At 32.9% G+C, this 23,378-nt stretch overlaps 1 protein-coding gene and 1 long non-coding RNA gene across 2 annotated transcripts; both read left to right on the top strand.

The window, feature by feature from the left end:
- Window positions 1-3,214: 3,214 nt before the first annotated feature.
- On the top strand, window positions 3,215-19,162 carry LOC134234394 (TGF-beta receptor type-1-like). Its single transcript, XM_062716455.1, has 10 exons — window positions 3,215-3,344; window positions 6,588-6,702; window positions 9,875-10,053; window positions 11,147-11,395; window positions 11,813-12,043; window positions 12,776-12,943; window positions 15,929-16,024; window positions 16,395-16,592; window positions 17,018-17,148; window positions 17,822-19,162. Exons 1-10 carry the CDS (start codon window positions 3,281-3,283, stop codon window positions 17,945-17,947), a joined length of 1,557 nt encoding a protein of 518 aa, XP_062572439.1. The 5' UTR covers window positions 3,215-3,280; the 3' UTR covers window positions 17,948-19,162.
- A 407-nt stretch (window positions 19,163-19,569) lies between these two features.
- Window positions 19,570-22,867, top strand: LOC134234393 (uncharacterized). Its single transcript, XR_009985170.1, has 2 exons — window positions 19,570-20,204; window positions 22,213-22,867. It is a non-coding gene; the product is annotated as an uncharacterized LOC134234393 (long non-coding RNA).
- The last annotated feature ends 511 nt before the right edge of the window (window positions 22,868-23,378 follow it).

Here is a 23,378-nt window from a genome sequence, read left to right as displayed (position 1 = left end):
TTTTTGAAAGATAAATAACAAATAAAATCTTTCCATTACTAAAATATGATTTTTTTTTCAAAGTGCGTTAAGTGTCTCCATGGTAAAATATATTGATGTAGACTCTTAACGCACTTCGAAAAATTTTTTCAGAGTGCTTTGAGTTGGTCCCAAATTTAACGCACTTTGAAAATTTTTTTCAAAGTGCGTAATTTTTTCAAAGTGCGTTGCCACAAAGCATAAAAAGAAATATTTCTCATCTAAAAACTTTTCAAACATCAACAACATCAAAACATTCGATTTTTCAACGCAATTTCCCATTCCCACAACAAATTAAAGATCGGGCAGTATTTTTGAATTTATGGACAACTGTTTCTTCAATAATAATGGAATAGTTGCACAAATTAACGTATATCTTCAAAATTACATGTACTTCGTTAAAAAACATGATTCCTATATATTCAACATACAAGTTCACTGAGGTTGATATCTAAATATAAAAGATAATTGAATTCCACATCGGCAATATATATGTGCGGTCTTTTGAGAAAGATCTGCTAAAATTTCTATGGACATGCACTTATTGTCCTTTGTTAGATGACTTATGATTTCATCGAAATATTTACAAATCGGGGGCACATAAAAATTAAATGGAAATATGAAAAGGAAGAGGAATGTATAACATTTTTTTAATGTGTGCATATCCCATGTTTTCTTCTCGTTTAGATAAATAATCGAGCGAAGTTTATGGGAGGTGAGACGGATGACGAGAAAAGAGTTGCAAGCCTTCTCTCTCTTTTTTTATGTTTCAGTCGAAAACGATATTTTTAAAAACAGCTTATGTCACAGGGTCACGGTCTTGTTCGAAGGATTCAAAAACAAAACTGGTTCGGTCGTTTATCAATTTATTAATGGATATAAAGAAAAACCTTCACTCTCACAACACTCATACAAAACAATACACATAGACAAACACGAAACAAAAAGACATTTCAACATTTACGAAAAGTAAGAATTAATAGATATTTAACCGACTGCCAGTAGATCGTTACATAAATTAAACAAGTAAATGAATTACAAAATTAATGAACATCTTACCAGGCATCCAGTATCAAGTCAGAAAAATATTATATGGTATATCGATTGAATCGATCTGTGATTATCTTAATATGAGATCTACTACTGTAAAGGCTGTAGAGCTTTGAGTCGGGATTTCGGCGGGTTTCTTACTTTATATAGTGCACGGGTTAGTAAAACATGCATATAATTTAGTATAACGAAATCCATTGGTCCAAGGTCACTGGTCAGTCATACGTAAAGGAAATGCTAAAAATAGAAATTCACCTGTACAAAACTAAACACTCGCACATGGCTCTCACATACCAGCAAAACCGGTTGTATTCGATTGGCTATGCGCGCCAATCAGAATACGTACTTAATATTGCGCAAAGCATCAAAGCAAATATTCAATAATAATTATAATTTAATTACAACTGTGACACTTATAGAGACAAAAGAGTTACATTATTGATAATAAAAAGTGCATATTAGAATACAAAAATAGGAAAAAGGTGACTCGACCCCAGATTTTAAAAGAAAAAAAATGGAAAGGGGGGTCCATACCCCAAATGCCTGTGTATTGTATTAAGAGAAAATCAATTATTTCCGTCCAGGGGAGAGGTTATTAACCCATTTTAAATCTACTCCAATATTAGGGATAAAATACGAATAAACCATATCATGCAGAGCAGAGATCGAAAGGAGTGCCTAACACCAACGACTTCCGTATTCTCAGCTGATTCTATTTTAAAATAACCTATTATAGGCTTAAAATGTTTAAAATAAGGAATTTTTTTTTTTTAAGTTTGTGGTCTGTAAATCACACAGACTTGCACGTAGGCATATTTCAGGAACGCGCTGGGGCTTTGAGATGTATGCCTACGTGCAAGGCTATACCATTTAAATACCAATAATAGTATACACAGTCAAAACTAATAACATTTTACATGTTTAAAAATGACCAATAATATACTCAGTCAAAACTTATCTCATTTTTTTTAATTTTTTTAAAAACATCTAAAATTATAATCAATGCTGAAGAATTTCTCGCTGCCCATCTATATAACTCATCATTACATACCTTTAGTTAACAGTACTGCGATTAGCGTGATATGAAATTAGAAGTGATCTGTGATGTTTTACTTTGATAGTATAAACATTTGTACATTTTGTATTTTAAAACGATTGAACTAATAAACAGAATAACTAAAGTACCGAATGGGTATGAAAAACATGCGATTTTCTCCAGATGCTTGGATAATTTTTTTATTGTAAAAACTGTGATACTTAATTGTTTATGTTGTTGATCAATTTTCAATTAGAAAATGCATAGCGGGTACTTTAATTCGGACTTCCTGCAGATTTTGAAATTTAACGATTAACCCATATATATATTATGATTAACTAAATAACGATGATTTTTTTAAAAAGTAGAAAGGGTAAATTATAGGGCTGGGCAAAAATATCGATATTTAATTTTTATGGGCAAATTCATAAATGATAATATGTTATGTAGTCATACACTATAACTATATGTTGTATTCCTTTTACCAGTTTAACTGAAGCGGTACAAGATTATTGTTGAAAGGAACAGTTGATGTACTATAATTGGCATACTGATCTTTTCCTTATCATTATTGTAATTATTTCATACTTGTCTGTTCTGGGATCAAAAATAGACAAAAATATAAATGTTCTGTTCTGTAGCTTTACACTAGGCCTACCTCAGGATGCCTCCACAAAGGTTTCAGCTTTTCTGGCACAATGGTTCTTGCATCAAGTTGAGAGGATGGATTCCCTATCCCAAAATTAAAATTTTCATTTGTTTTTTTAAAAAATACTATGCCTATCTAAATAAAAATTGATAATATCATGAAAATAAAAATCAATTCCGTTGTATTTATTTTTCTATCTATAGATCTAAAAGAGCAAAAAAGCACAAGGTGCTTTAATAAAATCCTTAACGATTATGTAATAGTAAACTAATGTTTTATATTCATACGCGTCAGCCGAAACTGAGAAAGTCTTCTTTAATGCACGTTAATAAACATATAGTTTTTGATTTATATTATTGGATTATTATTCATTATAACTGGCTAAAAGTAAAACATGACTTGATTATAAAACATGGTACATAATTACGAAATAATCATTTAATTTAGGGAACTATATTTTACCGTGTAATGATATCCGTTCGGCCATTGAGAAAAAAAATGTAGCACCAAAACACAGGTGCTCGAAAATGTTATCTTATTATGTTTTAGCCTGTTTGTTTCTTACTATCACTTTTAGCGATGTCACAACAGGTATGTATAGAATATATTTTTATATTCTTTATTATCTATATCAAGTTAATTGCCGTCGTATTTTGTTTTTACATGCAGTCAAGCAACCCCTTTGGCTTTCATTCGACTTCGAGTGCAGACATTGTAATTGCCCTTCTTTGATATCAATAGAGCCTTTTACTTTAAACCTTAAATGATTTAAATTTTCAAAAATAATTATATTTCAATACATCTTTTAGTGGAAGCCTTGTTTTCTGTTACCTCTGTTGTAATGAATCGTATGGCCAAAAGACATGGCTATGTGGAATGCAGGATAATGGATTATGAAGCATCATCTGTCTGTGTTCTCAGAATCAACTTCAGAATAATTTTAACAATGATTTTGACACTGATATTAATCAAACGTGTACCCAAACTGTATGCTTTAGTATCATGGGAATTGTCACATTACGATACATGTAGGTATGATGATACTATGACACATACACATGTGGGAGCCAGTCAAAGCGCCCCCTAATAAAAACGTCCCGGTCAAAGTGTCCCCTAATTTTAGTCAAAGCGTCCCCTGATTTTAGTCAAAGCGCCCCCGATTTTGGTCAAAGCACCCCCTAACATATTTTTATAGAAAAAATACCGCCCCCAAATATTGGTCAAAGCGCCCCCTAACATATTTTTATAGAAAAAATGCCGCCCCCAAATATTGGTCAAAGCGTCCCCTGTTTTGGTCAAAGCTCCCCCTAACAATTATATATTTTTACAGAAAAAAATATATTTATAGAAACAATCTTTATTGCCCCCAAGAAATGGTCAAAGCGCAGAGCTCCAGATAATTTTTTACCCCAAAGTGTATTTACTCCCTGATTTTCAAATCAATGCAGATTTTGATTTTCAGCAAAATGTTTGCAGAGTATTTTGTTTATATAGAAATGTTTTGACCTTTATTTGGAGCTTGTAATCGAAGTACGAGTTTTTGAAGAAGGAAAAAACTTCCAAGGTCAGTTTCTGCATTTATTTAAATAAGTTTTGTAAATACGAACAAAACTTTTTGCTAAGATTGGGGAGCATTCTTTTTTGACAAGGAAGACACAGTAGGTCAAGGTTCACTGTACCATAGAGTCACCGACACATATAACTTTCCCTTCATTCAAGATATCGTACCAAGAGTAAACCCAGAGAATCTTCGTTAATATGGCAAGTTGAGAGAGATGAAAAATTGGCTATGAACCCATAATAAAAAAAAGTTATGCCTAGTGCATAGTCTTAATTTCTACCCAGAAATTGATTTTAATCTATATCTCCGATTCTTCCTCCCGAAATGGAGATCGTCGTCGTCATTACTAGAATATTCCTGGTCACTAAAAGGTTTTTAAATTTGTACTTCGTTTTCAGAAAAATCAAACACTGTGTTAACCTCTATTGGTATCATTAAGTAAGTCGTACATGTATTCTTCAACTTGTACGCAGTACTTTCGTGGTGTATTGCGTATCTATGATTGCTAATGCGTAATTGTACGCTCTATTTTAATTTTCAATGCGTATTTTATAAAATTTAATGCGTATTTCTGCAAATACGCTCCTTATCTGGAGCTCTGAAGCGTCCCCTGGATTTGGTCAAAGCAACCCCTAATATACTTTTACAGGGAAAAAAAACGTTTCGAGTCAATCCCAAAGCAATGGTCAAAATGTCCCCTGATTTTGGTCAAAGCGCCCCCTATAGAATTAACTGCCAAACAATGATAAGCTTTGACCAAATCAGGGGACGCTTTGACCAATATTTGGGGGCGGTTTTGTAACATCATTTTACTATAAGGGGCGCTTTGACCAAAATCAGGGGACGCTTTAACCAATATTTTGGGTGGTCTTGTAACATCATTTTACTGTAAAATTCTATAAGGGGCGCTTTGACCAAAATTAGGAGACGCTTTGACCAAATTAAGGGGACACTTTGACCAAAATCAGGGGACGCTTTGACGGGGTTGGTTTTATTAGGGGGCGCTTTGACTGGATTTCACACATGTGTATCACGATACAATTGAATATTATAGAAGAAGATTATTTTCGTAATTTTCATTGGCTAAAAGGACGTCATGTGATATTCCCCTTTTTGTGGTATTGATGCGAAAGTGCGTCGGCAGAAAATGATATTGCACGACACAGCATTCAGTTGCACTGAAGTTATGTAGAACGCAGTGTTTTCCCTAAGAACCGGCTACCGGCCAAATTGACCGCTTCAATTGACAAAAATGCCGCTTTGAAATAAAAACTTGCTGTTAGGTCCACTAAGATTTTGTTTATAAACCTCAGCCCCTAGCCTGTTACAACTTATCACTAACCCTTTACTTTGAAATAAAGGGAAAACACTGAGAACGTGACGTCATAATATAAGAAGTTTGTTTTTAACCATTGTGACGTAATGACAGCAAGTCTGTTTTAATAGTTAGAACTGTGTCTGCATTCACTTTGAGTGATTATTTAATATAACTATTATGGACTTCAGTGAATGGTCAATATATGGTTATAAGGACTTCCGGCAATTAATATTGACCTCAGACACAGAAAATGATAATGACCGAGCCTGCGAGATCGCTATCATTTTCTGTGTCTTCGGTCAATATCAATTGCCATGAGTTCTTATAACCACATATCGACCTACACAGGAGTCCATAATTGTATACTATACAACAATGTAAAGCAGAAAATTGTTTCTTTTGTTCCATATAATCACATGGGAAAGGTATAACTTCATGTGTATAAGAGCAATTTATTGTATATTTTGGAAAGGAACACTTTTATTACTCGTTCAATTACTACAGAAATTCCACCATGTGCACACTTAATAGATTCGGAATCGGCAGACATTTTGTTTGGATTTTAAAAACTTTAATTGTAAAGTAAAAAACACTTCCAGTATCACGTTTCTGAAATGATGATACAATGTGCATATCGTTGAAACACATACATGGTCAATATGATCAAGTTGTGAGGGCTTGTCCCTAAACACAGTTAAATTAATCAAACTTAACTGTGTGGTCTGGATTACTTTCTAGTACATTGATCCTGAATTTTATCAAATTTTCTTTTAAATGTCTTGGAATTCTACTACCGTGTAGCAAATATAATGAAGAGTAAACTAAAACAAAAATTGTAAAAGTAGCATGCTGATCTAGCAAATAGCATAAACATATTCTGGTATCTTGAATATACATTGCAATATTCCATATGAGCAGTTTTAAACATTTTGAATCCATGTTGATACTTTTGCAGGCTTGAAGTGCTACTGCGCAGAATGTATTCACACCAACCAGACATGTGAAACGGATGGGGTGTGTCTCACTATTAGGTCAATAAGAACAGATGGGACAGAAAAGATAAGATACAGGTATGTACCCAAAAGACAAAATTAGTCAAAATGTGAAGATGGTGAAGGTGATGTGTTTTGATCATTTTCTTAGTTTTTTCCAATTTTAAGTTTTATTTCTTAATGCACTTTTTCGCAAAAAAATTAATAATAAATAAATAAACAAAAATACCATTTCTTTAGTCTTTAGTCGGCTTTAATGTTTATAATCATGTTAAAATCCAAGAAGAAATGCAACTTGAGATTTACTAAAATTTTGATAATTGCTGTAAAAGAATGACTGCGTTTAAGCTATGAGAGTTGGAACCTTTTCGGATACCCATTTTCAGCTCAACATTACAATATATTGCTAAATTAATCTATGATTAATATGCAAGCATATGCTTTTGATATTTATTTATAGAATTTTTTGTCATACATATTTCTATAATTACAGAAAATGTAATTGAAAAGAACATGTAAAAGCCTTAAATTCCGGAAATTTGAACAGGACCACTTTCGAATCTAAGGTATCCGCAAATAGGCGGAGTCATTTAAACCGCATGGTTGTGGAATGTAAACATTAGCACGTATGATTTTTTCGCACTACGAATTTAAATGGAGAAGAGAGAGATCTTGTTGATTTTATGGTGCACAATTATTACATGATTCTAATGTTAAGGGATAGGGTAGATGTCTCGCTCTACAGACCATAATACAGAGGCGACATAAGCCTATACATATGTACTTACTATTGACACTGTCAATACCAGAATTCTTTCAAAACATCCTTAATGTAAAGCATAAAGTTAAATAAGAGACATGTTATCTTCAATAAAATATCCGATAGTTTGAATTTGGAAGTACGATAGATACTGTCACAACAGAGACTTAAACACAATGCAATGTTCAATGAAAGCGTTAGCGTATCGAACAGCAGAATGTCACGTGATTAAGGTGATTATAATATCAATCGTTGATGTACGGTGACCGGTTAATTTAGTAGCTATCTCAACCCTAGTTTGGGGACATTTTTTTTTAAATTAGATATGAGCCGCAACTTGGCCAACATTGTCCTTTGGGTATGTATAAGTTTAAGTTAGAATACATTCTGTGCAAATAAGAAAAATGGCCAAGTTACGACTCGATGTAAACAAAGTCGTTGAAAACTGGTATGCATATGAATAACAATAGAAATGAGACAAAACTATTAGACCCCCGTCTCAAAAGCTAGTGTCGCTCGGCATTGTTTAATACTTTCATGTTATATAATATACCAAAACCTGCTCTTAAGATATTGTTTAATATCTATAAAACATAAATTGAATGAATTTTGGGATTTTATTTTGCGCAAAACATCGGAATCCAACTCTCATAGCTTAAGTGCAGTCATTCTTTTATGACTTGGAGAAATCTCCAAGATCTCTATGTAAAAAAAAAGGTACCACTTCAATACAGATTACATTCAAAAACCATAAATATGCAACAACCACACACAAACATTTCATCAATATTGAATTGTGATTTTAAACTTTTTTTTTTTACATTAGCATCAAGGCATTACATATTTTTTTCAAATACTTTCACTGTTTGAATTTTTTTCAGTTGTTATGATTTCTCTCCAAGCTTACTTTTTCCTGGTCAAACCCTACCAAGAGTTTGTCACAGGAAAGGCAAACAGTTAAACATAAGTAATGTTGAATGCTGTCAAACAGACTTCTGTAACATGGAACTGAAACCAACATTAGCTACATATATTGTTCATGGTACAGTTTTACAACATTAGAATTCATAATAAAACAACAAAATATAATCATAAACACCACTGCACTGTCTGGGTCTCTCTGGTCTAAGTATCCAGAGGGACATTATTTTGTCAACAGAATGTCTGCACACATCAACCCATTTATGCCAATCAGGCTGTCAGACTCGAGTGTAGTGTTCTTAGAATTAATCTGGTACTGGAAGTTCACTGAATATTCATTTTGAGGAAGACAATTACAGTTATTTACAAGACAATATTGACTTATCATGTTCAAATTACATGTGAGTACATTGAACACATTGTTGTAAACTTGCCATTTCTACTGACAGGAACTTAATTTTCATTCTGAGATAATAGGGTAAAAAAATGAATAAATGAATTTGTAACTAGGTGGGATTCAGGGTACACAGGTATTATCTTAAGTGATGAATATTAGATTGTCATTACAATGATGGGTTTTGATAGCCTTCACAGCTTAGCTTTCACATGTTCACAACCTCCTTCCCCCCCCCCCCAAAAGTCCTGCTGCAGGTCAAAGCACTATTTTAAAAAAAAATTCCAAAATACTGTAAACCAACTTTTATTCGCGTGCGAGAAATTTTCGCGAAGTTCGCGAGAGCCTCGTCATCGCGAATATTTCTCGCCCCGAACCGGTTCTTAAAGTCTATGTGTCTATTAAAAAGTAACCTTAGTAGGCTTTATCGCGAAAATTAATCGTCGCGAACTAGTTTATCCCCGGTAAATCGCGAAATAAAGTCGTCGCGAATAAAAGTTGGTTTACAGTAGTTGTACGATAATAATATTCTTGAAAAAAAAATTTTTAAAATGATTTTGAAAGATGTATCTTTATTTTAATGCAATTATTATTTTTTGTATGAATGTTTCTTCCTTAAATATCAAATAGGTTTTGTGTGATCTGTTAATATTTAAAAATAAAGGTGAGTTCATTATTCTGTCTTTCATATTATGTTTGATTGGTCCAGTTCCAAGTTAGCTGGGACTTAGAACAAGGTTGCAGTTAATATTGTTGAATCATCATTGTTCATGGGGGACCAATTTTCAGATCTAAATGGTCACCCATTCTGATTCTAACATATTTACAACCCAACAAATTATATCTATTGATGTATCTGTTCTTCATACATTGTATTCATAGATTTTTCTGTATTTAACATTTTCACTAGAAATGATGTCCCCAGGAACCTGGGAAATATCAATTGGCAAGGAAAATTTATCCCAACATATTAAAATGTTTAGTTATTTGTAGTATTTTTACAATGAGTTTTTAACCAGATGAACATTAACTTGGTAGTAAAAATTTAAAAGTGAAACTTACCTACAAAAGTGATTACATTGGTTTGAGTTGAAGGAAAAATTTGATTGGATATGTTTTTAATGCTGTAAAGATGATGCTGTGCATTTTTGATTTTAAGTGATTATTTTTAATAGGTGTAGCATTGAAAGTGATAATCTTCCACGTATTCCAAACCATGACATCTTGGATTGTTTGAATACCAAACTCCGTGGAGATTCCTCCAGTAAACTCTGCTGTAATGATGAAGATTACTGCAATAAACTTCTGCGACCTACATTTGCCCCACCCACAACCCATACTCCCACGTTCAGAGGTAAGGACGAAAAAAATTAACTTCCTTATTACTGGAGGCTGGAGGTAATGAACAAGTACACATGGAAATGAAGGGGGTGGGTTAAGCATACCTGAGTTGTTAGCTCAAGTCATTGAAGGGAGCTTTACTGATGATACCTGTTGTTGTCTGGTATCCATCTTCATTCTTCTATCAATCCATCTATAAACATGACACATTTTTGAAACCTCTATAATTTTCAAGATCAACCTCTTAAAGTTGGGATAGGGTCACGATATGTGGTCAAAGTCACTATTTTTCATGGGAATACAAAGGGGAAAAATCTTTTTTAAACTAATGATATTCAGTACCTGGGGATGCATGCATTGTAGGTCCGTGCTAATAATTTATTTTCTTTTTTTGGTAAATGAGATGTATTTCAACATACAAGTACCGGTATACTTTTTTGTTTCTGTTCAAATTAGTTGTCTTATTAATAATATAGTGTTTATTTATGCATTTTTAAATGTACATGATGTAGGAAAGTGAATATTTGTGCAAAAGCGACATTAAGCCATGTTATAATATTTCAATTTTTTTCTCTTCTGTTTTTAGGAATTATTTGGAAAGTGGGGAAATAAAAACTCTGAGAGCAAAAATGTTTGTGGAGATTAAATTTCATGGATAAGATTCTCCAACGAACTCTTTGAACAAAGTTTTCCAGAAAATAGTCCTCTCAAAATAATTCAAACCGTGAAATTTTGTTTGTCTCCAAAATCAAGTCATTACATTGGTCTGAGAAATTTTATCCTCTCAAGTACTTCTGCTTCTTTATTTGTAATAGAAAAAATACAAGTTTCTGCAAAGCTGCTCTACACATGTGCACAAAATCATGCTCACAGTATATGTGTATCTCCTTATGATAAAATGCACACACCTTCCTCCTGCTTTTTGCATCAATTATTACATTTCAATAACAATAGAAGATATTTGGTTTTTAATTATAGTCATGATAAACATGAGGAGAAAAATATGTTAAGTGTTAATAAACATGACTGACTCAGCATAATTTCATTCAATTAGAAAACATTCCTAAAGATATGAAAAATATCATTGACCTTTCTGACCTTTTCAGAGAACCCTGAACCCAGGCTGACCTTTGGGACGTGGGAGTTAGTCTCTCTGATAGCGGGGCCGGTAATTGTGGTCTCCATCTTATTTGTCATATGTTTCCTCTCCTATCGCCAGTGCCAGCATCAGGGCTACTGTCTCTCCCCCAAAGCCATGATAGATGGACCAAGTGAGACCCAGCCCTTCATGCAACCTGGCCAAAACACAGACACACTGAGAGAAATGATCATGGAGTATTCAGGCTCTGGTTCAGGTAAACACTATGAGAGAAACGCAAATGAAGTATTTACATGAAGCTCTGGTTTAGGTAAACACTCTGAGAGAAAATGTTAATGGAGTATTTAGCTCTGGTTCAGGTAAACTTTCTGAGAGAAAAATGTTAATGGAGTACATGTATTTAGCACGGGTTCAGGTAAACACTCTGAGAGTATTCATGGATTATTTAGGCTTTGGTTCAGATAACTTTGAAATTACTATATTTCAATAAATGGCATTCAAGGCAGATAACTATAAATATTAAATGTTAAGATGTTCATCTTTTTGAAATTATATATATATAGCCGTTATGATCTAAGACATTCAAGAACAATGAACACCCTGCTTCAATCAAAGATGGCATACATTTATGACCTACAGCTGTATGTAATATTTTTGCAATGTTGCTTTTCAGGCCTTCCCCTACTTGTCCAGAGAACCATTGCCAGACAAATTCAGTTGGTGGAGATCATTGGAAAGGGTCGTTACGGTGAAGTTTGGCGAGGGCGCTGGAGGGCAGAAAACGTAGCCGTAAAAATCTTCTCTTCTCGCGAGGAGAGATCATGGATACGAGAGGCCGAGATTTATCAGACAGTCATGCTTAGGCATGAAAATATTTTGGGATTCATTGCAGCAGATAACAAGGGTATCATTACACTGATTATGCTTATTTTTTTTAGTTGACGATTAAATACCAAGAAACTCATTCTTACAACTGGGGCCTTTAAAGATTTCTTTCATAGGGTTCTCTTATTCTCCATTCAGCACAAGCTTATGATTTATGTAAATAATGTAACTTGTCGTGTAGGCAAAATTGCTAGTATACTCTATGGAAAAATATAAGCTTGAGCAAATCTGTTTGATCTAAACACCATTATCATTCACAAACTGAAAAACATTCAGTATTTGAATTTTTGCTGCCCTATGTCATTTTATCTGTTTCCTTCATGTCTCAATAACATGCCTTTCTCCATGTATATATCTGTGTGGTAACACAGCATTTAAATAAATTTTATAGTTGGCTTAGTAAAAATAAAACAAAGTAATTTTAAATATTAAATATTTAAATCCTCTCTGTAACCATGAAAATAAATAATTCAGACTAGACTGTTGAATCCATTATTAAATCCTGACTATGTTTTTCATGACAGCATTGTCACATTTATTGACATGCATGTCTTGGAACAAGTATATCTGAAGAATTATATCTCTGTTTTCATCGATTTGAAAGTCTTGCAGTATATAAATTTAAATTCTAAAATTGAAAAAATAGCTTTATTATATTAAAATGAATTCACTGTAACATCTTACTATATGTACATTATCTATGGTTTCTATGCATTATGAAATATCAGCATGTTCTTTTAACTTATTGCAGATAATGGCACATGGACCCAGTTATGGTTGATAACAGATTACCACGCCAATGGTTCTTTGTTTGATTACCTAAACAGAACAGTGTTGTCCACCACACAGATGATCAGACTGGCTATGTCTGCTGCATGTGGGCTTGCGCATCTCCACATGGATATTGTGGGCACAGAAAGTAAGTATAGTACAGTGTAATGTTAAAACTTATACATGTATATTAAGAATAGATACTGTAAACATAGAAAATCTCTAGATGGGATAATTTTTACAATCAGAGAAACTTTTTAATTAACCCGTTTAAAATATTCTTTAAATCTTAAAGGGGCATGGACACAGTTTCAACTGATTTTTTAAAACCAATTTTAATGTTTACAATTCCTTACTGAGGTATTATCTAATGATCAACAAAAAACTGAACATCATTTGTTGATTAACATACGAGATACAGAACTTAAAGTTCTTAATTATGTAAACAAGGCTTGTGCCTTGTTTTTATTTTACATATTGAAAATATCATATTTATAACACAATGAAATTCAGTAAATCACGAGAAACTGTTGAATCGTGTTTAGAATTAACTTCTTCCTTGAAATTATATGCTTTGAACGAACATACATGTATATTAGTATATTAACCTATGTAAACAAAAACATGAAACAGACCCTGTTTACATAACAAAGGTTTGGAGCTATAAATCTCTCTTGTATCTCGACAACTGTGAAGTTCAAATTTTGATGATCATTAGAAAGACCTTTCTTAAGGTAGGACACAATAGATAGGCCAAATTTTTCCTCAAATTCAATTTTTCTGAAACTTTGATATTTTGTTCTAGGATACAAAATCTCTCTTAATATATAATATGAAAGAAATTCAACCGCTCATATTTTGCCCACATTGTCTGAAATATGGCCTATCAGACCCCTGTTAGAAGATTGTGAAATCAGACACTCGACTTAAGAATGAGCCTTATTTTAGAATTATCAATTGATCTATTGCAAGTTTGTGTCATAATTCTGATAAAGATAACCTTTTTGTTACTTTAAATTAGTAAGTCATATTGATACTGGACCATTTGATAAAAATATTAAGTAAAAATAGAACATACATAGCATCCGAATTGAACATTCACATGTAAATATCCTACACTTTAAGTTTTCTTTAAAAAAAATATGATTCAATTTTTGCAAAAAATTAACAGAATGATTAAAATGGGTCCCAGAATAAAATGTGTAAAAATAAAGAAAATTGAACCGGTAGTTTCTGATATTTTGGCGATTAAAAAAATTAAATGGCAAAAAATATTAAAGATTCAGTAGATGACGTCACAATATTTGACCTTTGACCTCCTGATATGACATTGACCTTTATAGTACACAAAGAACGGAGACTCCTTATATATGTGTCCAAATATCAGCCCTGTACTATTTATTGAACAAAAGTTACATTGCATTTTATATCAGACTGTTACATGCTTGTTTATTGCACTTTGAAAGTGTAAACACATTCCAAAATGTAAACTCCCAAGTGACCAACATATAGGATTCTCTAATTTTTTCACAAAATATGATGCAACCATGCCAAAACTTGTTATTTTTCTTACAGGGGTCATTCATTGCTGTGAATGTAGTAATAGTATTCTTTTTTTTCTCCAGTATTTTTTAAGAAATTAGTAAAAATAGAATCCAGGGGTGTTTTGTAATACCTTAAATATTTGTGAAAACGGAAAAATAAATTTGAAAATTATAAGCTGAAACTGTGTCCATGCTCCTTTTTAGCTCACCTGAGCTAAAAGCTCAAGTGAGCTTTTCTGATCACATTTTGTCCAGCGTCCGTCTGTCTGTCTAGCTGTCTGTCTGTAAACTTTTCACAATATTCGACTTCTTCTCAAGAATCGCTAGGCCAATTTCAACCAAACTTGCCACAAAGTATCCTTGGGTGAAGGGGATTCAAGTTTGTTCAAATGAGGGGCCACGCCCTCATTCAAGGGGAGATAATTGGGAATTAATGAAAATTTGGTGGCATATTTTAAAAATCTTCTTCTCAAGAACCACTGTGCCAGGAAAGATGAAACTTATAGGGAAACATCCTCAGGTAGTGTAGATTCAAGTTTGTTCAAATCATTACCCCCGGGGGTAGGGCAGGGCCAAAATGGCCGACCAAAGTTTTACATAGAAATATATAGGAAAATTCTTTAAAAATCTTCTTCTCAAGAATGACAAAGCTATAATTCATCATATTTATATGGAAGCATTCTCAGGTAGTGTAGATTCAAGTTTGTTCAAATCATGACCCCGGGGGGTAGGGCGGGGCCAAAATGGCCGACCAATGTTTTACATAGAAATATATAGGAAAATTCTTTAAAAATCTTCTCAAGAATGACGAAGCCATAATTCATCATATATATATATATGGAAGCATGCTCAGGTAGTGTAGTTTCAAGTTTGTTCAAATCATGACCCCCGGGGATAGGGCGGGGCCAAAATGGCCGACCAAAGTTTTACATAGAAATATATATGAAAATTCTTTAAACATCTTCTTCTCAAGAATGACAAAGCCATAATTCATCATATTTATATGGAAGCATGCTCAGGTAGTGTAGATTCAAGTTTGTTCAAATCATGACCCCAGGGGTAGGGCGGGGCTAAAATGGCCGACCAAAGTTTTTAAGATATATATAGGAAAATTCTTAAAAAATCATTTTCTAAAAAATAGCAAATCCATGATTGGTCATGGGACTACTTTTGGATTTAAACTTTACAATAAAAAGCCATTTTCTACTTTTTCCTACCCTTAGTGCTCAGGTGAGTGATGTGGCCCATGGGCCTCTTGTTATACCTTTAAATTTTATAGAAGCAACAAAATTTCTTTATTTAAACAAAGAAAAAAACAATCAAATGACTGTACATTTAAGTATTTATAATTTAAAATATTAATTTCCGAGCCCAAGTGAGCTATAGACTGCATTTTAAACTATTAATAGTCTCTTTACAAGGTTTTTGTTTAATAAAAAAAATCTTGATAACCAAAATCACAGCTTCGTGTACAAGTTTTCACCATCTCTGGTAAAACTGTTCAGCATTACTTAAAGATTGTTGAAAATATTAATTGAAAATATTAAGCTTTATTTTAAGATGACCTACATGTATATTCTCTTTTTCAGTTCATGCTGGGAAACCAGCTATTGCACACAGAGACTTGAAAAGTAAAAACATTCTGGTCAGGAATGATGGGGTCAGTTGTTGCATAGCAGATCTGGGTAAGTAACTAATGGAAGCTTCTCTGCGTAACAAGTGGAGAAAAGAATTGAAAAGAAAATCATATGGGATAATGGTGAAATTGAAGCAGACCTACTGAAAAGAACTGATGATCTGTAAGAATTTGACAAAATAATTTTAGAAATAAATATACACTTAAGAGTCCATATAATTTAAAAATGAAGGACTTCCTTAAAATTACAGTATACCGTACTTTTTATTATTTTATTTCATTGTATTTTGAGGGGATAAAATGGAGAAATTGCATTTGGTATTAGAAGATTATTTCAGGCTGTCAGCTTTATCTTAAATTATTCTTTTAAGAGTGATTTATAAATTATGTATTAGAAAACTCATAATTGTCTTATGTAGGTTTGGCTGTCCGACATGACCCTGTAACGGATGCAGTGGATATTGCTCCAAATAACAGGGTGGGGACCAAGCGTTACATGGCCCCGGAGGTTTTAAATGATACGATCAACATGAATCAGTTTGATTCCTTCAAGAGAGCTGATGTGTATTCGTTTGGACTGGTGCTATGGGAACTCACTCGTCGATGTTCAGTAGGAGGTATGACTCTAAGATAGATTTATTTTCATTGTACTTTTATACAAAATGGTTAGTCAAATCTGTTTAAAAGGTATTTTCCTATGGACTGGACTTTCGTATGTTATCCCAGGATTAAGATTTATATTAGTCGTATGTAGTGTTAAAGTTTGGAAACTTTAATTTTCTTATATAGCCAATGTAAAGATAATTATGGTTGTCCTTCTTACTTTGATCAGACTCCAAAAGGACTTTGAGTCAAACTTTGCACTGTCATTACAAGTATCTACTCTCAATAATGATGTGAGATTTCTGTATTGCTCAAATTTTTCTTCCACGAGGACCATTTTATATTCACTTTTCATTGATACATTTAATAAGGTGAATATAGATGTAAATTTAATAACAATAAGGAAGAAGTGTCTTACTTTTACCTGTATGTATTGTAGGTATAGTAGAGGACTATCAGTTGCCATTTTATGATATTGTGCCCTCGGATCCCAGTCTTGAGGACATGAAGAAGGTGGTGTGTGACGACCGCCAGAGGCCAGGGATTCCCAACAGATGGCAGACTGTAGAGGTCAGAGGTTACATATGACATTAACCAATCAGATTTCATCTTTAATCATTTCAGTATTAAGAAAAAGAATTACAAGAAGTTTTTTTTTTAGTTTGTACAGAATTAATGATTCTGAATTTTTGTTTATGTATGATATAGTAATAAAAAATTCAGAATCTCAACTCAAGGAATAAATGTCTATTTTTTCTTATTTCATGATGTGATCAATCGAGTGGCTTGTGTGATAATTTGCATAAATGTCGAAGGCTTTTATGCATAAAATTATCACGCAAGTCACTTGATTGATCATCGTAATGAAATTTAAAATATTGACATTTATTCCTTATATTTACATGCTCTTGATTCTGCAAATCCACTTGTTACAAGCTCCATTTCTTGTCTCTATTTGTCCCGCCCCGCACATGATTTTTTTTAACTGCGCCTATCAGTGAACCAGTACATATATGTTGAAATAAAGTACATTAACTATTTGTCATTTTATCTCAGACAAAGACATTGGAAATGTAAATACATGTATATTAAGATAAAGTAAAACACACAAAGAAATGTCAAGGATCATACTCGATTGGTTATAAATGTTATTTGCTATATCCAAAAAATGTAATATGTTTTTTAAAATACATGGGAAATCACTATGAGTCATCTTCATATCGACTGTCCTTTTCTATTTCAGAGTTTAAAAGTCATGTCACGGTTGATGAGAGAATGTTGGTATCACAATCCTGCCGCTCGATTGACAACTCTGCGCATTAAGAAATCACTGGATAATCTGGCAAAGTCCGAAGACATGAAAATCTGATACCAAAAATTACCCAAAAAACACTTATAAGTGGCCATGACTTTGGTATGACTGCAATCTGTTAGTGAACTTAAAGTACATGTAGAACATGTATGATTGATGCTGGGCTTTCAGACTTGTGTACTTCAGTGGGAATGACTTTGACAGCGGTCTGGGCATTTGTGATATACATGTGTGTGCGTGTGTGATAATAAGTGTAACGTAAATGAGAAGTGTAGTATGTCAATGTTGTTTGAGAAGTCGTTGAAGTGATTTACATTGTTGTTTGTCATTTGCATTTTAAAAATCACTTTTAGAAAGAAAGGGTTCTTTTACATCTTTCCTTTTACACGAATTGTTGATGTGTTTTTATTTAAAAATGTGATTTTAGTCTCTTAAATCTAACTTTATTCATTTTACTGTCTATACTTAAGAAAGATTTTATTTTAGACAGAACATGATATATTTAGTAATTAGTATTTACAAAGACAACTTGAGGTTGATGATTTGATGATTGTATTGCGACTGTTTTACATCATTAGAAGAGAAAGCTGCTATTAAGTAATCCAAACATTGAAGGGTTTTATCATAGAATTCAAATGTATTGTTATTTCTAGTTCATTTCTATAGAGAACTGGTTATCTTTTTGAGTGCATGACATTGCATGTTGTTAGGCAATATTATATGTTGTTCACAAATATAAATATGTAAATGGCATTAAAACTGTTGATAGCAGTTAGGTAGTGCTCTGTAAAACTTGTACACAAATCAAATGTATATTTTATTTACTGTCAATAGCTTCATTTCTGTAATTTTTCTCTGCTTTTTATGCCATTATAAATTCTTCAAATCATTTTCTTGAAAGGATTAAGAAAATTTTAGTTTCATATGATAACTATGTATTTTTACAAGTAAATCCATTTTATTGCCAGTTGTTGTAAATAATGTAGTCACAATCATGTGTTTTTGTCATGGTAGATGAAATCAAAGTAGATTAAAATCTGTTTTCCTTTGTATGTTTTTTTTAGCATTTAGATATTATGTTGATATGAAATACATGTACTTGTGTACATGTAGATATGTGTATATTTAAAAAAAAGAAATATAATGTCCCATTTAGAGATGTCAAATTGGATCAGAATCGCATTTTTCATTTAATTGAATGTATTGAAGTTTATGTTAAAAATGTTTATATAAGAGAAAAAATCTGTTTTGTGTAATGTTAAAATTACATGTATTTGAGAATAAAAAATCTTAGGCCATACCAAGTTATTTCTACGTTTAGCTTCCGCGTGCGCCTTGGTTTTTGACACCCCATGTCAGAAAAAACAAACAAAATCAGGAGTCCTGAAATTGATTAATTTAGTCAAAATTTTTAAAATTTGTAAATTTCTCCAAATAATTCTGTACAGTAAGTAATATTAGGTGTATTGTAAGCAATTTAATCTATTGTTTTTGCATAAGAATAGATATTTCTTCAATAAAGCAGTTTAGTTAGATCAAATCATTTGAAGGGTTTGATTTTTATGACTTTTTAAGCCTGCGTTTTATGTTTTGGCTTGTGTGTTTTTTGTGAATAGGTATGTAGCTTTTTGAAAGATAGGTGGACGCTAAACAGAGAAAAAACTTGGAATGGCCTTAAGAGAGATAACTTAAAACTATACAAAACTAAGTCACAAAATTAATCCTACAAAAATTTTATAAGGTGAAAACAAATTTCTTGCACAACTCTTTTATTGAAAATTTCAATAGAAAGTTCTCATTGCATAGTTTGATGAAAATTCATTATGCCCAAGTCACATTTTTTGACTGGGAACAAGAGATTGAGCCGAGCTGTTAGGATTTGTCATAATGCCAAGCACCTGCATTAAAACATATTTAAAGTATTATTTTGATCGGTACATATCTTTGTATTGTTCATAATTTGTGTATATATGTCTTCATTTTAGCCAAACAAATTTTTTTAGTACGTAGTGCAGATTTTAGAATCATGTATTTATTACAATAATGCGTGGCTAAAGTGCTTTTTCTGTATGAATTTTTTGTTAGGGCCAGTGAGAGCAATTTTATTTATTAAAGAGATACACTGTATAGTGGTTATTTGCTGATACATTTTAGTTCATTTGCTGGAATCAAAATCTCCAAAAAATTATTAACCAGCATGACAAAATTTTGATACTCTTTATATTTGTTTTACATTGGTGTAGGTTAAATGCTGTTTACCGATTATTACAGTGTGATTTTTTTATTACCAAATTTGGATTTTTAGGTCACCTGAGTAAACTCAGGTGACCTATTGCTATCTGTTTTCGTCCGTCGTCGTGCGTCGTGCGTTGTGCGTTAACATTTGAACATTTTCAGCTTCTTCTCTGCAACCACTGAACCAATTTCAACCAAATTTGGCATAAAGCATCTATGGGTGAAGGGGAACAAAAATTGTGAATTTCATGATCCCTGCCCCCCTGGGGCCTGTGGGGTGGGGCCAAAACCACTAAAATTAGTACAATCTTTAAAAATCTTCTTCTTTACTCCTGGACATCAAGCAGTCAAACTGTTTGCATGATTGTAATCAGCAATGAGTCCTCTACCAAAATTGTGAAATTCATGGCCCTGGGGTCAAGTGCTAGGGAGGGGCTAAATAAGTAGGTAATGAAAATGCATTATTTCTTTGAAAATCTTCTCCTCTGCTCCTGGGTATTAAATAAACCAACTAAGTACATAGTTAAGATAAACAAGAGTGCCTCTACCAAAATTGTGAATTTTATGGCCCCAGGGTCAGGGGTTGTATTGGTGTTAGGGCGGGGCTCTATTGATTATATAGTGAAAATACATGAATTCTTTGAAAATCTTCTTCTCTGCTCCTGGGTATTAAATAAACTAACTAAGTACATAGTTATGATGAGCAAGAGTGCCTCTACCAAAATTGTGAATTTTATGGCCCCAGGGTCAGGGGTTCTGGTGTTAGGGCGGGGCTCTATTGATTATATAGTGAAAATACATGAATTCTTTGAAAATCTTCTTCTCTGCTCCTGGGTATTAAATAAACTAACTAAGTACATAGTTATGATGAGCAAGAGTGCCTCTACCAAAATTGTGAATTTTATGGCCCCAGGGTCAGGGGTTCTGGTGTTAGGGCGGGGCTCTATTGATTATATAGTGAAAATACATGAATTTTTAAAAATCTTCTTCTCTGCTCCTGGGTATTAAATAAACTAACTAAGTACATAGTTATGATGAGCAAGAGTGCCTCTACCAAAATTGTGAATTTTATGGCCCCAGAGTCAGGGGTTCTGGTGCTAGGGCGGGGCTCTATTGATTATATAGTGAAAATACATGAATTCTTTGAAAATCTTCTTCTCTGCTCTGGGTATTAAATAAACTAACTAAGTACATAGTTATGATGAGCAAGAGTGCCTCTACCAAAATTGTGAATTTTATGGCCCCAGAGTCAGGGGTTCTGGTGTTAGGGCGGGGCTCTATTGATTATATAGTGAAAATACATGAATTCTTTGAAAATCTTCTTCTCTGCTCCTAGGTATTAAATAAACTTACTAAGTGCATAGTTATGATGAGCAAAGGTGCCTCTACCAAAATTGTGAATTTTATAGCCCCAGGGTCAGGGGTTCTGGTGTTACGGCGGGGCTTATGAATTCTTTGAAAATCTTCTCCTCTGCTCCTGGGTATTAAATAAACTAACTAAGTACATAGTTATGATGAGCAAGAGTGCCTCTACCAAAATTGTGAATTTTATGGCCCCAGGGTCAGGGGTTCTGGTGTTACGGCGGGGCTCTATTGATTATATAGTGAAAATACATTAAATCTTTGAAAATTTTCTTCTCTGCTCCAGGGTATTCAGCAGATGAACTACCAATATAGTTATGATGGACAAGGGCCCATATCTTCCACAATTGTGAATTTCAAGGCCCCAGGGTCAGGGGTACCATTTGTACTTATATACTGAAAATGAATGAATGGTTTGAAATCTGCTCCTTGGTATTAATCAAATATCAAGGCCTAAGGGTCAGGGGTTCATGTATGGTAGGGGCACTACTGATTATTGCTGATTACTGATTAGTTGAAATGCATTTTGTGTTCCCTTACCCTGCGTATTATTACAAACTAAGCAACTGCTAAGTGTATTTTATGATGATCAATGGTGCCTCTTTCAAAATTGTGAATGCCATAGCATCTTGCTTAAAACATGAATCAAATTCAATCACTGGAAAGTTGTTGCATAATGCTCAGGTGACCTATAAGGCCCATGGGCCTCTTGTTATTTTTATCAGTCTTGGATAAACAATTACCTTTTAAGATGATATGTAGGGGGTGAAATAACAAATTTCAAAATGTAAGCTTATGACAAAACTGTACAGTAAAAATTGAAACCAAAACAAAATCCTATGCTACTTTTTATTACAAGCTGATAAAAGTAAAATATGTACTCACTGTTAAATGTAAATTCTGATTTTTCTGGTTGGCATTTTAAGTTTGGTTAACTCTCATAGGGATAATTCTTGTAGTTTTTAATATGAACAGAATATGGTTATTTATGAAACTAAGATTGAAACTGTCCACAAGCTTGCCGTACAACTTTCATATACCAGATCAATTAAAACATTTCACAAAAAAAATTATGAAAAAATAACATCGGATATTTTAAATTACAGCATTAAGTGATTTGTGGTACATTGCTTTGCTTTGTATAAATCACTTATCTTAAAAACAACATTGTTCTGCACACGTAAATGTATACAGAACACAAAATATTCCATTTTTCTCTCTCAGAAGCACCTCAAAAATGAAAAAAAAGCAGATGTTCAAAATTTCTCACAAAATTTTATATCAAGCCCTACCTTTGTTCAGTGTTTCAACTTAACTTTTTTGAAATATTGTGTTAAGATGTCAGGACTTGTTCAGTGGAATAAAATTATAAAATATTTAGCTGTTTATCTTTCCTTAATTACTAAAAATTGCTTAATTGTCCATGTTTTTTGTTTAAGTACAACAGATGAAAGACAACAGGAGCTATTATGACACGTTGTATGTTGTCCTTTGATCTGTTATGAATAGTTTTTCCATTTTCCAATTTTTGAATTTTTTTGCAGTTTCAACAATGACACCACAACATGGAGAATCCCATCCCTGAAAAGATCCATCAATTCCAATCTTAAAATTAATGCTTGCATAACTTGTTTCTCCTTCCCCAACAAATGTGGGTCAATATATATCCCCTCCATCTTCTTGGAGATTTTACTTTGTACACATGTACGTACAGGTTTCACAAAATTTGTCGTATTTAATACAAATTCTTTTGAATTTTTTTTTATTTTTGCCTTTCAATTGTCACTTAGTTACAGTCAGACTTAAAGAAATGGAAATTAGCAACTTTAAGACAAAATTGAGATAATATATTCTTTTCAATGAATAGTGATGGGTCTGGATTTCTTTGATG

The sequence above is a fragment of the Saccostrea cucullata genome, unplaced genomic scaffold (assembly GCF_032062105.1).
Source record: "Saccostrea cucullata isolate Sc308-1 unplaced genomic scaffold, CSIRO_AGI_Scuc_v1 ctg18, whole genome shotgun sequence".
Taxonomy (NCBI): Eukaryota; Metazoa; Mollusca; class Bivalvia; order Ostreida; family Ostreidae; genus Saccostrea; species Saccostrea cuccullata.
This window is presented reverse-complemented; position numbering and strand designations above follow the sequence as displayed.

What these genes read in the sequence shown, in the direction of transcription:
- LOC134234394 (XM_062716455.1), top strand. Translation starts at nt 3,281, where the DNA reads ATGTTATCTTATTATGTTTTAGCCTGTTTGTTTCTTACTATCACTTTT. An exon ending in TTGTTGCATAGCAGATCTGG is followed by an intron (nt 16,025 to 16,394) that starts GTAAGTAACTAA and finishes TGTCTTATGTAG; the next exon opens with GTTTGGCTGTCCGACATGAC. An exon ending in ACAGATGGCAGACTGTAGAG is followed by an intron (nt 17,149 to 17,821) that starts GTCAGAGGTTAC and finishes TTTCTATTTCAG; the next exon opens with AGTTTAAAAGTCATGTCACG.